The sequence below is a fragment of the Ceratotherium simum genome, chromosome 29, assembly GCF_057802395.1.
Source record: "Ceratotherium simum simum isolate JZ-2026a chromosome 29, ASM5780239v1, whole genome shotgun sequence".
NCBI classification, from domain to species: Eukaryota; Metazoa; Chordata; class Mammalia; order Perissodactyla; family Rhinocerotidae; genus Ceratotherium; species Ceratotherium simum.
The window spans coordinates 15267886-15283640 of NC_141928.1; the positions used below are offsets into that span (position 1 = coordinate 15267886).

General features: G+C 60.2%; 1 protein-coding gene across 13 annotated transcripts in view; it reads right to left on the bottom strand.

Moving 5' to 3' along the window:
* The window catches only part of DAB2IP (DAB2 interacting protein), a 169612-nt gene that overhangs the window by 18741 nt on the left and 135116 nt on the right, over nt 1–15755 (bottom strand). For all 13 annotated transcript variants that reach the window (XM_014782113.2, XM_014782112.2, XM_004423391.3 and 10 more), the window contains 6 exons: nt 10695–10848; nt 8855–8953; nt 7397–7951; nt 4006–4150; nt 3773–3917; nt 631–867 (listed from right to left, as the gene is read on the bottom strand). In XM_014782113.2, coding sequence (XP_014637599.2) covers nt 631–867; nt 3773–3917; nt 4006–4150; nt 7397–7951; nt 8855–8953; nt 10695–10848 — 1335 coding nt within the window. The remainder of the gene's footprint in view (nt 1–630; nt 868–3772; nt 3918–4005; nt 4151–7396; nt 7952–8854; nt 8954–10694; nt 10849–15755) is intronic.

The window sequence follows — 15755 nt, forward strand, 5'->3', positions numbered from 1 at the left end:
CATGCCCGTCTCTATGACCGCTCTGCGGCTTATCCTACACCTCTCTCCCCTGCTGAAGTGCTGAGCTCGGGAGGGCTGGGACCAGGTGCGATGCCGAGCCCAGCTCAGAGAAGGATCCAAATCGCAGCTCCATCCACACTCTGTGAACGAGTGACAAGATGAACCAGCACTTCCGTTTCCACCTACTCACTTGAAGGTACAGCTGAAAACATGAAAGTGCTTCATGAGCACACACATCCTTGACAGCACTGAATAAGGACCATCTGAAACAGCCCCAGTGCCTAATCACAGAGGCGGGTTAGGAAAAGCCATTCTCCCTTGAAGGCCCAGTCCTGATTTATTTCAAATCAGACCTATGAATGTTAAGTACATGGGAGAATCCTTATGATAAAATGTTAATTCAAAAAAACAAGAGGAAAAAAGTATCTCATCTCCGAAAATCAAGGAAACACACCAAAATGGCTTGTACTTTTAGTAGGGGGAGGATGGTGTGTAGAGGAGATTTTATTTTGAAACAAGAGGGAGGGGAAGGACTGAGGGTGAGAGGGACAAAAGCAAGGCCTGTTGGCAGGCCTGCCCCCAGGGCTCCAGCCTGTCCTGACTCTGCTCGTCAGGGGATGCGGCACTCACTTGGCGAAGTTGGCCAGGTTCTGGGTGACCTTGGCGATGAGGGTGAGGGTGCGGGCAGTGCGGTCATCAGGATACTCCTGCAACAGGTTGAAGAGTGAGGGCGACATGATGGCCGGGCAGAGGAAGCGCAGAAACAGGGAGGCACTGATGAGCCGCTCGCTGATGTCTGGCCGGCCGCGGCTGCTGCACTCCTGCCGCCACGAGGCAAACACCTCTTTCAGCTCCCGAGGGAAGACACTGTGTAGTGACAGACCAGGGAGTGCCCGGCCATCAGACAGGGGCCAGGACCAGAGGGTGCAGAGCAGGGGCCTAGTTCTGGGTCCAATGGAACCTAAGTTCCAGCCCCACTCCACCCCAACAGCTGCGTGAGCTCGGCCTGCCGCCTGCACTCTCTGAGCCCGCTACTCCACCACCCACTATCCATCCACCATCCATTGGGCAGGGCGGCCGGGGAGCTGAGACCACGCAGGGAGGGCACGACGCAGGGAAGGCGAGTGAGAACTCAGCACGCAGAAGGAGCAGAGACACCCGAGCTCCAGTCAGGGTGGTGGGCTCTCCACGAAGGGGCAGAGTGGGATGGGACCCAAGCATAGAGGAGTCGGGTCTCGTGTCCCAACCAGAACCAACGGCAAGGGCCGGGCCCTTCCCGCCTCCCCCAGTGCTTCACCCTCCTCCCCAAACAGCAGGCATCCGGGTCTAGGGGAGAGTGAGGAGAACACAAGAGGAAGGGGCCACTGCGCCTTGGCTCCCATCACTGGCTTTGAGACTTACTTCCTTCACTCGAATAACGTTATAGAAATTAGAGGTTTCTAGCAGAGCTTGGAGTAACCAAGAAGATGAGAACAGCCTAACCACAGGGTGAGAACACCGCTCTCCACTTCCCAGACGGGGAGGGAAACGGAGGTGGTGACTTCCCCATGGGGACCCAGTGAGTGTGGGCAGGGTTCCTGGCACCCGGCTGGGGAGCTCTCTCTACTGGGCATCCCCAACCTGCCACAGTGAGGCCCCACCAGACCAACCTTTAAGTGGCTTTCCTATCTTTTCACCCTAAAAGATGTGCTTCCCACCCTGGGGCAGGCCAGGACCCAGTGCTCCCTGAACCCAGTCTGCGCTTGGCTCTGTCACTAGCTCAGGGTGCTTGGCCCAGTGCCTGGCCGTCCCTGGGCTTCATTTCCACACGCTTACACTGAGAGCAAGGTCTGCCCTGCTGAGCACACAGAGCCATCTTAAGGCTGAGACCCCAAGGCCATAGAGGCCTTGACCACCTTGAAAAGCTTCTGCCCAGCACACCCAGCAGCCAGCCCCACAGGCTCTCAGGCAGTGACTCTGGCTGACCCACAAGAGCACAGCTGGTTGGAAAGAAATAGAGAGCAGGCAACCTTTAGCCCTGGCCCTCGAAGTACCCGGCACAGGACTGGGCACGGGGCAGGCGATGAGTGATGATGTCTGTTGATGGTCTTGTCCAGAACAGAGAGGTGCCTCTGACAAACACCAGAAAGAGGAAATGGAAAATCACTGTCCACGGATATGTTTCCCTGTGTCCCACCCGGCCCGCCCTGGGAACAAGGGGGCAGAGGGTGAAAACACAGCCTAGCCCAAGGGTGGGAAGTGTGTTCCCAGAGAGTTCAAGGCCTCTGGCTGCCCCTCCACCCCCAGTGCCAAGGGCCGTGGGGCCAAGCTAGCCGCAGGTGAGCACCTGGTGAGGGACCAGGGGCAGAGGGACCTGTGTAGGGAGACACCCACCCTGTTGGCTCTGGCCATTCCCTCTGCCCCCTTCCCAAGGCTGTCACTCACCAGGCCTGTCTCTGCCTGTCCTTTGGGAGCAGCAAACCATTCCCGGGCCCTTGTATGCGCCCAGCCCTGAGCTGGTGGATCCACCTGCCCCCAGGGTGCTCCCAGCATATGCAGGAAACGGATTCGGACACAGGCACAACTCCACTCCAATGAGATCAGGCTGTGACAGAGGGTGCCCAAGAGGGGTGAGCTGACCATATGTCTGGTGACATGAAAGAAGGCCACAGAAGGGAGCCACACATAAGGCCTTAAAGCAGGAAGGGAAACAGTGTGACCAAAGAAAGGAGTAAGGTATGGCTGGGGGGTCAGGACAGGGGTCTGGGTGGACGGGGGGAACGCAGGCCCCGAGCTGGAGCAGTGACCGAGGAGAGAATCTGGGTAGCTCCTCCGGTGTGAAAATAACCCCACTGCTTAGAGCTGGCAGCAAGCTCCCCCGGGACAGTCACGCATGCCACCCCATAACGTGGCTGTACCCTACACCAGGTCACCTGGCCACCAGACACACGTGCCCGCTCAGGAGCAAGCAGGGGCTTGGGCAGTCAATCTTGCAGAAGTAGCCCAGGGACTCACTCGGGCGCTGACGGCGGTCCTGTACGAGCAGCCTGCTCCACATACCCCTGCTCCTTTCTGCGGCTGGCAGCAGCCTGCAGACCTCTGTCCTATTTAAAGCCCAGTCCCTTCTTTGTTCTCTACAGTCCCAGCAGGAAGCCTGCCCGGTGTCTAGGCACCTACACAAGCCCCTCCTGGGCCCAATCACCCGCCTGTGACGTGAGCACCACGCTCCTGCGGACAGATAAGGAGTCTCAGATTAAACCATCCACACGCCCCGGGTGGGTGCCCGAGTGGGCCCTTATCAGTCTGCTCCCTGTGCAGCCCCAGCACCTAGGACAGCGCTCGGCACACAGAGGGCGCTCCCTGATGAACACGTGCAGTGGACTACCAGGTCCAAATCCTTACACGGGACAAACCGTGTCTTGCACAGATTCTGGGACACCCCCTTACATCTGAGAGCCCCCAAAGGACCAGGATGGGGGCCTGGCAGCCCAGCAAGATTCAGTGGCGTCAGGCAGAGGGTGGGCTCCAATCCAAGAGCCGCCACGCTGAAGCCGTGTGAGGCGGCAAGCATGCCGTTGCCCTCTCATTAGACTTTAGGTCTCTTGTTTATAATGGAACAGAGTCCCTCACCGAACCGCCTGAATGAGCATAAGCACACACCTGCCTAGCCCAGCCCGTGGCACACTGAGAACACCCTTGACAGAGAAGGATGAGTAAGACGCTGGGGTGGGAGGCCCTGCGCAGCTGAGCCCAGAAGGCAGTGTGGGAGGGAGGGGGGGTGGGTAGCACTGACCAGTAGGAGTTGATGATCTTGCAGAAGGCCAGCTCGCAGCACATCTTGAGGTTGCCCTGGTGCTCGGGGAGGTCAGCGGCCGAGCACTTGCTGGGGTCCACTTCGCAGTTCTCGTCTGACTCATACAGTGCTTTGATGAACTCACCTGTGGCCGGGAGGGCAGGGAGGGGGAAGTGAGGACCTGGTAGGCATGTCCCACTTTCTGCCCACATGCCGGCCTGCATCCTCCCTACCTAGTGCGTCCTGCAGGTACTTCTGGCCCACCAGCTTGAGGTACTCCTCGATGGCCTTGGTGGCTAGCGTGTTCTCCCGGAAGATGAGGTGCTCGTTGTCCCCACAGCGGTCCACCTCTGACATCATCAGGTCTGTCAGGAAGTCCTGGGGAGGCAGGAGGTGAGGAGAGTGGACCTGAGCAGGCCTGGCAGGTAGGACGCTAGGAATCCAGACCCTCTCCCTAGCCAGGAGAAGTCCCTGCTTTTCGAGGCTGCTCCCTCGCCAAGCTGCTGGTGTCCACCCTTGGTGCTGCCAGGGAGTGAGGGCAGGGCAGCCTGATGAAGAGAGATGCCTAGCACTCATGACATCAGAGCTGGGTCCAGGGATTGGGGAGGCAGGCCTGGGTGAGAGCACGCCACATGGAGCCACGAGCCCCCTGGATCACAGCCAGACCTGCTGGACTCAAACCCTTGTTCAGCCCTGACCAGGCCTGGCTGGGTGACCAGAGCAGAACTCCCCGTCCCATCACCACCAGTGCCAAAGAGGACAGATGGACCACCCTCTCTCCATGGCACAAGCAGCTGCCACTATCCACCCGTTACTCTGATGGGGTCTCCCACACCAGACACAGACTCGTTCTGTGCAGCCCCATAGGGAAGGTGAGAGAGAGGCAGAAGCTGTCCAGCTGCCCTGGAAGCAGTGAGCCAGCACTTAGATGGTGACAGCACGGATCTTGGCTTGGGCGGGAAGGTGGTGGCACCACTGCCCACCTGGAACACCTAGGGTGGCAGCCCTCACTGCTGTGGGTCCCAGACTTCTTCAGAGGGCAGCTGTTAAGCCGACGAGCCTATGAGTCCCACACACAGTGTCATGGGAAGACCCCGGAAGGAGTGTGAGCCCAAGCTCTCCCTCTTGACAGCAGGGAGGCTGTACCACGAACCTGCTGCACCCACCCAGGTAGGAACTCCCTCTCCCAGGAGCCCCCACCTCCTCATGCCCATAGCCAACCTGTGACTGGGAGGAGGGGAAGAGGACAGGTAGGGAGTCGGACCCAGGAGAGGGTGACAGGGCAAGGACCAGCCAGCACGGTGGCTTCCAGGTGGCCAGCATGGGCCAGGGTTGCCAGTCCTCTGGAACTCCTTACTCCAATGTGCACAACCTTGGGGCCCTCCGGAATCACAAGTGGGGCTTGAAATACAGAAGTGAGCTCCAGGCCCAAGAGACCTGGCTGGCCAATGGAAGGACAGGAGTGGCTGAGGGGAAGCTGCCATTGGCCTCTCTGTGGACCACACAGCCTGAGGACCCCTACTGATGACCTCTAGGGTCCCCTTCTCTGAACACACAGAAGCAAAGGAAAGTACCGCACAGAGCCCTGTAGCCCCACTGGGTTCCTGCCCTCCTGTGTGGGTGCCAGGCCCAGGTTGGGATGAGGAGGAGCTCTCCTTTGAGCTAGAACCCAATGAGGGGGAACAGACACAGAACAGGGCCACACAGCTACCCGGGCTAGATCTGGCCCAAGCCTCTTGCTTCTCAGGCCCCATTCCCCCTGCTGCACCGAGGGGAGAGGGGGATGGCAGGGAGAAGGCCCTTGGAGTCCAAGGACGGGAACTCTGAAAAGCCACAGCCCGGGAGAGAGGAGCCTGGGGGAGGGCAGCAGGGTGCTGCGACGCCCGTTCGCATGGCCCACTCCTCTCAGATGCTCTGCCTCCCTCACCAAGAACGGCCCATCAGTTCCCAAGTGTTGGGGATGGGGCTCAGACACGGCACCCCAGCAGCACGAGTTACCGTCTATCCTTCCGCCTACTGCTCCCCCACCCCTCTGAGGGCCCACTAGGGGAGCCTGGCTCCCACCTCCCTCCACAATGAGTACCTCGATTTGCCTCATCTCAGCTGTGACCCCAAGCGCAAAGGTCACTTTAGATTGGAGCTGGCTTCCCGGTCAGCCCAGCCCTCAGGGGCCAGGTATTGAAAGAACGGACACTGCAGCAGAAAAGGACACTGCTGGTGCCCTGCTGCCTCCCTGGCTCCCTCTCTGGGGGCCAGAGCCTCCTCGATTCACTCAGTTTCCCAGCACCCCCTCCCAATGCGGGCCAGGAAATTAAGGACAGTACAGACAGACATCCAACGTGTAGCCTCGCCCAGTCAGATCTGAGGCTGAGGTGGGGGAGGAGGTGGTCCAACAGCATGGAGGACACCGCGTGCTGCCCCCGCCCCAGGGAGCCCACGCTGAGAAAGGTCCTCTCCCCAATCCTGCATTTGTGGCACACCACTAGTCCAGTAGGCAGCGGGGCTCTGGAGGGCCTGAGGGAGGCCAGGGCCTTCCGGGACCGGGTAAGTGGATAGGGCCCCGATGGAGCCATGTGCCCCAAAGCCCAGCCCCCAACCTGTGCCTCCCCCGGCCCCAGGCTAAGGGCTCAGGACCTTGACACAGGACACTCCCTCATCCGCATCACAGGCCACTCAGCTTTCAAACCACACTACGTCCAGAGGGCAGACGCCCAGCTCCCGAGGCCTTCTGCAATGTGGATGGACCCCACATCCAGTCTTCCTTCTCCACTGCACTCCCTTCAGGCGGTTGCCCCCCAGGAAGGGGCAGGGTGAACAGGGGGAGGTCCACCTCTGAGGCCCACAGAACCACGCTCCACTACGCTGGACAGGCAGGTGATGGGGAGCCTTCCTGAAAAAGCCCACTTGTCTCTAAAACCAGGTGGGTGGGAGCTGAGGCACGGCCTGGCTGGGCAGGGAGTGGAAGGTGAAGGAAGTGGGGAGGGCAGAGCTGGGCCCTTCCAGCCCTGAAGCAGGGCCTGCCTGGATGGCTGTAGACAACCCCTGTTTCTGTGGGCTCCGAGGCTGGGGACAGCTGTAGCCATGGCTGGCTGACCATCGAACGGCTGCAGTAGTGACCATGTGTACGGTGTGTGTGTGAACTTCTGTTTGGGTGTGAGTGAGGGGTGAGGCTAGGGCTGTGACAGTAGCTGTACCCTGGTGGTCACCTGTTGGGGATGGCAATCAAACTCAACACCCCACTGGACATGTGTCTGGGTCACTGGGACCCGTGTGCTGGGAAAGGCTGGCCACGTGACCTGCTTCCCTTGAGCCTCAGTGGCCAGCCCTCTGGGGCTGTGGGGGAAGCCCTTAAAACCCACTTCTTCACTAGAAGCCACGATCCCATCCATCACTCCAAATCTGCTTCAGTGACCAGCTCCAACAACAGGGGAGGGGCACAAAGCCCCACACTCCATGACGCAACTCTTGGGTTTAGGGAGCCCACCTGGCTGTGACCAGTGCCTTCATTAGAGCTGAAATCCATCACGTGGACATGGGGAACAGCAGATGACCTAGTGCACATCACCAGGCCTTTCCATGGGGCCACGCGATGTGGGGGACCCTGCCCATCGCCTGCACACGCACCTTCACTTTGCCCGTGCTCTGCAGGATGTGCACCAGGGCCGACGCCATCTCCTCCTTGGTCTTGGCACTGAGGATGGGCTCGAGGGCTGCGCAGAGCCCCAGGTAGTGGTTGGTGATGTGCTCGGCAAACTCCTTGTACATCTCCATGGGCAGGATGGTGACGGTCTGGTAGCGCGCCTTGATGCGGATCATGGGCCCTGGGCCCTTGCCGCCCTTGGGGTTGGGCGTCACCACTGGGTACCACTTCTCCACGAATTGCCGCCCGGCCACCGAGGCAGCAGGCAGGCTCACCAGGCCCAGGTAACTGTTGCGTTCCTTCTTCTTCTTCTTGTCGGTCTCCCGGTACAGGTGGACGGTGACGGTGCGCAGAGGAGGCAGGTTGTGGAACTCGAAGTGCTCGCCCCAGAAGACGTTGTCCGTCTTGAGCTTGCCCGTGGTGCGGGCGTAGAGCACATCGTCCAGGCACAGCTCGCACAGGTACTTCTTCTTGGCCGGCAGGTCCTTGGCCTCAATCACCCACAGCTTCAGGATGTGCTCCACACGCCGGCTGTTGTCCTGCACGTGCACAGGGGTCTGTGGTCACCGGGGGGCGCCCACCTGCTCACTGCCCAGCCCAGAGCTGGGGAGAGCTCTCAGATCCAGGAGGGGCTCGGAAGGCGGTGGGGAGGCCCGGGCCCTGAGACAGGAGCGGGGTGGGCCAGGGACAGCTCTGGAGGGGCTGATCTCTGCTCAGTCTCAGAGCAGCTCACTGACCGTGGGCAAGTGACTTAGTCTAAGCCTCAGTTCCCTCTTCTCTAAAACAGAGGAGAGATCAAGCAAGAGGTTAGCACAATGCTTGGCACATGGCAGGCTACTGTGCCATTTATTAGCGCTTCTGAAGTTTGCTGGTTTGTAAAGTCACTCAAGAGGTGACCACTGCTAAGGCCCCTTCCTTAGTGAAGTCATGGTGACCAGGACTCAGTTCAGGCCCTCGAGTCAGCCAGGGAGGTGATTACAGTTGGGGTCCCGTGAACATGATACGGGAAGCCCGGGAACATAGAGGAGGGCACCAGCCTAGGCCAGCGGTGCTCACCTGGAGGACGGGACAGATGTCTAAGCTAGAATCAGACGGAGGAGCAGAAATTAGCCAGGGAGGAAGGGGAACAAGAGTTCCAGGTAGAAGGACACCAGCACCCCACTCCCCAGCAGCCTGATACTTGGCTCTCTGGCCCAGCCTCCTGTGTGTAGCTTTGAGGACAGGGCCCCACAGCACCTGAGTCAGCTTGGCCAACTCCAACTCCTCCTTCAGAGCCCAATACTACTGCCCACTCTGGCCCTGCTTCCATGCAGGCTGCCCCCACTCCCCAATCCCGCTCGCACCAGAGATCCCTCCCTCTGCTCCCTCGTGTTGGGGTCTGCACTCTGCTCTGGGTCTAACCTCGATCCCCCATGCTTTGGAGAGAGGACACGCAGGTCTACCTTGTTGGGGTGCACCGCTCGCCGCAGGTTCTCCATCCATTTATCCCGCTCGGCTGCTGACCGGCAAGAGAAGCACTTGCTTCCTGACGACGTCGTCACCTGTGGCGGACAGACAGGACAGTGTCACACGGGAGGGAACCCAGCAAGGCTGGGCATGATGGAAGACCCTTGGGGCTTGGGGGGCTTCAGCAACTAGGTCTGCACCACAGGCTCAGGGAGGAGGCAGAACGAGGCTCACAACAACCCCTATGTCTCATGTTTGAGGTAGTGCACTGAGACCCGCCATCCAAGAGCACATCAGAGACAGGAGGGTAGCCCCGCCCTGCCCATCTGGCACCTGGCCCTGGCTCCTCACCCTTGCCTTGGCGCCCTCTGTCCATAGGAAAGCACCTTTCTGATGCCAACCTCCCTCTCCCGGAGATGGGAAGAGAGAAGACATGCCCAGGTCAGAGGGTGATGCTTCACCTGAGCCGCCCTCCACAGGTGCAGCCACAGGCGCCGAGGAGACAACCTCGGGGAGTCTCAAGGATCACCTCAGTCCTCAGCTGACATCTGACAGTTCTTTTGCCAAGCGACAGTGACAATAAAGATGGTCAAAGAAACTTAACATGTGGGGGTCAGCCTGGAGAATGAGAATTGGGCTGTCTGGGTGTGCCAGGCCCTGGGGTCCTCCTGCCTGGAACCCTCACCCTCCCCTCACTGACTAACTCCTGCTCAGCCTCTGGTCTCCTCCAGGCGAGGGAGTCCGGCCCAAGCTGCTCCTGCTCTGTTCCTCCTGCCCCGGCACCATGCCGAGGGCCCTAGAGAGGGAACCCAGACTCCTTACCCAGCCACTCAGGGGCCTGCACAAGCCACAGCACCCCCAGCTGAGGACAGGTGGACAGACACCGTCTTCGGCCCGTCCCAGGTGAAGACGCCGGAGCCCAGATGGAGCCCGGCTGGAGCAGGAGTCTTGAAGCAGAAACAGCACCCAGTGGGCACAGGGTGTGGGGCAGATGCCAGGCACCACTCCACTCTTTCTCTGGGGTTGGGGGTGCCAGGAGGTTGCCACACTGGTCCCCGAGTCGCTGATTTTCATTACTAGGCTCATTATTCTATCAGAGAGCTCCCCTAATTACGCAAGATTGTTGGTGGGAGCAGAGGGTGGGAAGCTTCCCAGAAAGAGAGGTGGGAGGAGAATATGAATACTTAGAGAAGCAATTGGGAACTCCCAGGAACGCCTGCGACATTAGTTGCCCTGGTCCTGGTTTAGCCTCAGCCTTGTTGTGTGACCTCTGACACCTTCTTGCCTTCTCTGGGCCTCAGATTCCCCATTTACAGTGAGGGACTGGACAGGTGATTCCCAGGTACAGCCCTGCTGGGTTGGGTGGCCAGCCCTCTGCTCTCAAACCTTGGGTCACAGAATGCTAGGGCAGCAAAGGTTCTGGCTCATTATCAGAGAGGGAGACAGGCCCAGAAAAGGGGGCACTCTCTACTAGCCCACCCTGCATTTGAGGGGTTTCTAAGGGGGGGGGGGGCAGGCTCGAGACACGGGCCCTGGGGCTTACGCAGGTCTACACAGGCTTTACTCCCTTCCATCCATGAGGCCTCCTGCCCTTGGCCAGCATGGAGGACAGTGTTGGTTCATTCCCAAGGAGCCCACAGAGCAGGAACGAAGCCCCCATCTCCCAGCTCCACCTGGTGTCCAAGGAGACAAAAGCTATGAGCAGATTCTGTCACTGTCCCAAAGAGCCTGTCCCCTGCCAAGGCCACAGAGCCCCCGAGGAGGGTGTCTGGAAGAGACCTGGCCTCGCCAGAAGAGCATACCAGCACCCCACCCCACCCCTGCCGCAGGACCCACCTCGAAGCAGTAGTCCTGGCCCAGGATGCTGCTGTGCACAGGCTTGATGACCACCTCCTCCTCCATGCTGAGGTCCAGCGCCTCCACTGCGCTGCTGGGGCTGAGCAGGGACTCGTGGGAGCGAGACTCCTTCAGCCTCGGCATCAGATGGGACCTGGGGGGTGGGCGTAGGTGTGTTGGACTGGTCCTGCCACTCCCCTCTCCTCTGCCCTGTCCCCTCCCTTCCCCTCTCCTCCAGGAAGCCTGCCCAGCCCCCCCAGCTGGAGCACTCAATCCTCCTCTCAACTCCCACTGTCCTTTCTGTCTTAAGGCAGACCTGGGGGGAGGGGGCATTGCGGTGCTGGAATCACAGAGACCCGCCAGTCCCTTTTCCACACTGTAGGACTTTGGGTAGGTGGCTCAGCCTCTAATGAAGCAAATGGCTGAGGATGGGGCCACCTCTCAGGAGTTGAAAGCCAGCACTGAGTGCGGGATAGGGTCCGGCCTGGCTCCTAAGCAGCCTTCCCACAGCAAAGAGCTGACCTGACCCAGGCAGCCTTCCCCACCTCCCCCACCTCTGCCCTGGTCCCCATCCACGACTGAAGCAGTCACCCATTTATCCAGAATGTCATTGCCACAGGGCCCTTTCTCATACACCATCCCACTCCTCCCACCAGCCCCGCTCAAGGCAGGAGAGCCACGGGACCTCTGCTGCTCCCACCTTACAGATGAGGACCGTGAGGCTCAAAGTGGAAGGGACGCAGCAGCCTCTGCACAGTACCCGAGACACTGAGACTCAGACAGGGTCCACGTGCCAGGGCTCTGGGGCCCAGGCCAGGGTCAGTGAGCCCAACACAGGCACAAAGATCAGAGGTAGCTGATGCCACCTGGTGCCCAAATGGAGCCGGGACCTGACTGGCTCTGACAGACCTGGCCTTGGACCTGGGCCCACTGCTCACCTGCTGTGTTGCCCTGGGCAAGTCACTTGCCTCTCTGAGCCTCGGTTTCCTCAGCACATCACATGGAAAGCACTTCAGACAGCACCTGCACCAGTACTCAGTCGAGTCCACCTCGGAGAGGTGAATGTTCCTTTCCAGAGCCACGAGCACACAGTAGTGGCCTGCAGAGCCCCCTCCACAGCTGGGGCACAGGAAAAGCCTGAGGAGCAGCCAGGTCTGCTAAGACCACTCCTGGCATGGAGGCTGGGCAGGCCTCACCCCTACTCATGTCCACAGCCCAAACCCCCAGAGCTGGCATGGAACCCACCCTGGGCATAGTCCACCCAAACCCTCTTCCCTCAATCCCTCTGCCCCTCAGCTCCCGGCCTCCAATGGTCCAAGGCTCAGTCCATCATTCTCTCCCTGCCTCACCAAACACCCTCCTGCAGGTGAGGCCTGGCAGGTCACCACACACTTCCGTCCTGCAGGGCCCACACCCTGTAATCCCCGCTTCCATGACCACCTGGGCTAAGGGGGGGCTGAGGCCCACTATGTGTTGGCTCAGGAATCCAGAGATGAGCCGGACGGGCCCTGCCCAGGTGGCCTCACAAACTGACAGAGGCCACCCTCCAACCACCACTTCTCCACGGCAACAGCTCTCCCTGACATGGAGTACTGTGCAGGCACTGCGTGGGAGTAAGCACTGGAACAGGGACCCCAGCCCTTGGGGACCCCACAGCCCAACCCAAGAGATCCAGTCAGCCTCCCCCTATCTGCTCCCCCATGCCCAGCACGAAGCTGGCACACAGTAGGGCTCAGAAGACTTGAGCTGAATTAACGCCCTCAGGAGAGACTTCTGAAAGCTGGACAGAAATGGATGGAGCAGAGGGAAGCCGTGAGACAGGCTGAAGTCAGGTTAGAGCCAACCCAAGCCTCCTGGGGCTCATGCACGGAATTTCTCAGGGAGGCCCAGGCCCACCGGCCTGCACACCTGTGGTGCCCCTGCTCCTCCGGTGCCCTCTCTCTAGGAGGCAGCATTTGACAAACATGCACTGTGGCCTGTCATGCCACTCAGTTCTAGCTGCTAACAGGCTTCTTCCCTTGATGAGCCCTCCGGGCCCTGCTGGATGGCCCAGCCTCCTCCCCAATCACTGACCAATGCAGTGGGTGGGTCTGCCGTCCACTCAGTTGGATTCCACCCTGGGCCGCCCACCTCAAGGGGCAGACTCCAGGCCTCCCTCCCAGGATGGGGCATCATACCTCAGAGCAAGAGACGCCCTGTGTCAGATGCTGGGGAAGTCACCCGGCCTACCAAGGGCTGGGACCCACAGCCCCCTAGGCCTGTCACCTGCAGGTCGGCATCAGGCTGCTTGCTGGTCCAGCCTGGAAACCTCTGCCAGGTAAGGATGCTGGGCACCAGGGAAGGCGGAGTAGGAACCCAGGAAGAGCAAAGGGAGGAGCTGGTACGCTGGGGCCACCTCCTGCCTGGGGAGCCTGAATGAGCTGAGGAAAGGGAAGCACGGTTCACAGACTGGTCCTGCCCAGGGAGACCCATGGGGTCCCCGGTTCTACCGCCCAGGAGCCCGGCAGGCCCAAGCCAGACCCCAAAGCAGCCAGAGCCTCCTCTTCCTTCCCTACCATCCTGCCCCACAGATGCCCCAGCTGGCCCAGGCCTCACTGATGGTTCCTGGCTGAAGAGAGGGCTGTGGGGAAGCTGGGCAGCCCTGACCCTCTCCAGCTCCCCAGGCCTTCTCCAAGTGGGGACGTGGACCAGAGGCTGCACCCACCTCTGCAGCCCAAGCTCACGAGGAGGCAGGATGGGGGTGGGGCAGGGCCCAGGGAGGCCTAGTGGCTACTCCAAGGTCGGTCGGCAGGCTGCTCCTGCACAGGAGAGGGCCAGGTCTGACCGCTGCCCTGTGGGGCCAACGCGAATGGGCCTGTGCTCTCTGAATCATCTGCAGACGCACATCCCTCCCGCTCAGCCTGGAGTCTACCTGCCACCCCTCCTCCTCAAAGGCTGATGGAGGGAGAGCAAGGGGCACCTATTCATCCGGCCCTGACACACAGCTCTGGGCCCAGAGAGAGCTAGTCTGCTGTGACCCTGCCAGGGGGGACCTCCTGGCAGAAGTAAGTGTGCCCGTGGTGGTGGCTGATAAGATGACTAGAGCTCAGGAAGTGAAATGGTCACTTAGTCCGTTTTGTACCCAAGCAGAACCACCTCACGGCCTATGAACCACCTCCTCCAGGAAGCCAGCGCTGTCCCAGGCCTGCAGCACCCCCAAACACTTTGCACCAGGGACTCCTTGCTCCGTCAATCACCCGAGGCCGGCCCTGACCCCGCTCTGCCTTTGCCTCACGACTGCATTGTTGGGCCACTTCCTTCCTCACCTCCAGCCTCTGCCTTCCCAGGCCTGCAAGAAGCCAAGGAAGGAGGGAGGGAGAAGGGCACTGCAGACTGCGCGGGGTTCCAGCGGGCAGTGAGTGGGCATGGTGCCCCTGCCCAGAAAGCTCGGTAAAAGGAGGTGAGCAGGCGCTAGCCTCTGCCTCTCTCCCACTCCACTCGTAGGAGAGGGGCGCTCCTAGGCACCCACCTCCACTCGGCTCAGGACACCCCGCTGGTCACTTTCACATCTTTTTTTTTCATGTCAATTGCACACAAATCTGCCAGGAGTATTCATCTACCCACTTTACAGAAAGGTAAGAGGAGCTCAGGGAGAAGCAGTCAAGTGATCTGTCCACGGCCCCCTGCTGTAGTGGGAACTCAGGTTGGTCTGGGGGCCCTGCCCATGGCTGCCCTGTGTGGTGTGGACGTCTGGGGCCTGACACCACTGTACACAGGGCCTCTGCATCCCTGAATCTCTGGTCCCTCCCTGCCACCCCAAGGCTGGGGTAGAAGAGAAGGTGGCCCAACAATCCCACTGCACGGCCTCCCTGAGTGCCCAGCTCAGTCTCGTGATGGCTTCCCCTGATGACCTCCTATGGTCCCTGGAGACCAGAGGCTCGGTCTCCTCGGTTAGGTGGCACCAAGGAGGGCAAAAGGCCTTTGCACAGGGGCCTCCGCCCGCCCATGCAGATCACTCCCCACCCAGGTCTGAACTACTTCTCACAACAACCCTGCCAGGGACGCCACGTGATGTCCACTCTCTACCTCCCCTCACACCACACCCTGGCAAGTGACCTAGACTCTCCTCCCCAGCTGGTCACTGACCAGCCATGAACCCCCTCCCTCTGGGGGGCCTTTCCCATGCTGTTTCCTGAACCCGTACCACCTTTCCCTCCACTTCTCCACCTAACAGAATCCTTCTTTCTCAGTTTTCAAAGCCCAGCCCAAATGCCACCACGCTGTCCCTGGTCTCTCCAGACAGACCAGAGTGCACACCTGGGCTGTGAGGCTGAGCCCCACTCCACGCCACTTTCCCCGTCTCCTCACCTAACGCTCCCAACAATCTGTCAGCACTGAAGTACCGCACTGCAAAAGCCAGGTCGCTTGCCCAAGATCGCACGGCTGGTGAGCGGCCGAGTGGGATCCGAACCCCGGTCAGCAGAGTCCAGGACGAACTCCATCAGCACAAGGCTCGCCTTTCCGTCTCCCTGCAGGCGGCCGGGCAGGGAAAGGCCCACAGCCAGCTGACCTGCTCGCTGTGACCCACTCAGTCCAGCGTCACGGGGTGGGGTGGGGCAGCCTTTGCCCAGGGCCCAGGAGCCCAGGAAACGTGGGCACGGCACAGGCACGGGCGGAGCCGCTGTTGGAGATACAGCCAGGCCCCAACAGCAGCTCATTGTGAGGGCCGGAATGGGAACAACGGGACATTGTCCCGGCTCCTGGGCCACGGTCTTATCTGATAGCCTTCCAGCCAACCCATGAGCTATTTTTCAACTCCATCCTTTTTTCTCTTACAAGGTTAGTGACACAGAAGTTTAGCAAATTCCCCATTATTTCAAGGAGGGAGGAGACCCAAAAATAAAACTCGTGATAACTAAAAAGCCCTGTCTGACGTAGGGAGGATGTTCCCAGCTACGGGTGAGGGGAGTTGAGAGTGGGTTGTACAGCCTGGAAAGGAAGAGGCTCCGAATCTCCCTCCAAATCTGAAAGGGGCTGAGGGAGCTGCCCTGCAGGCCCCCAGAAGGCAGAGCTGAAAACAGG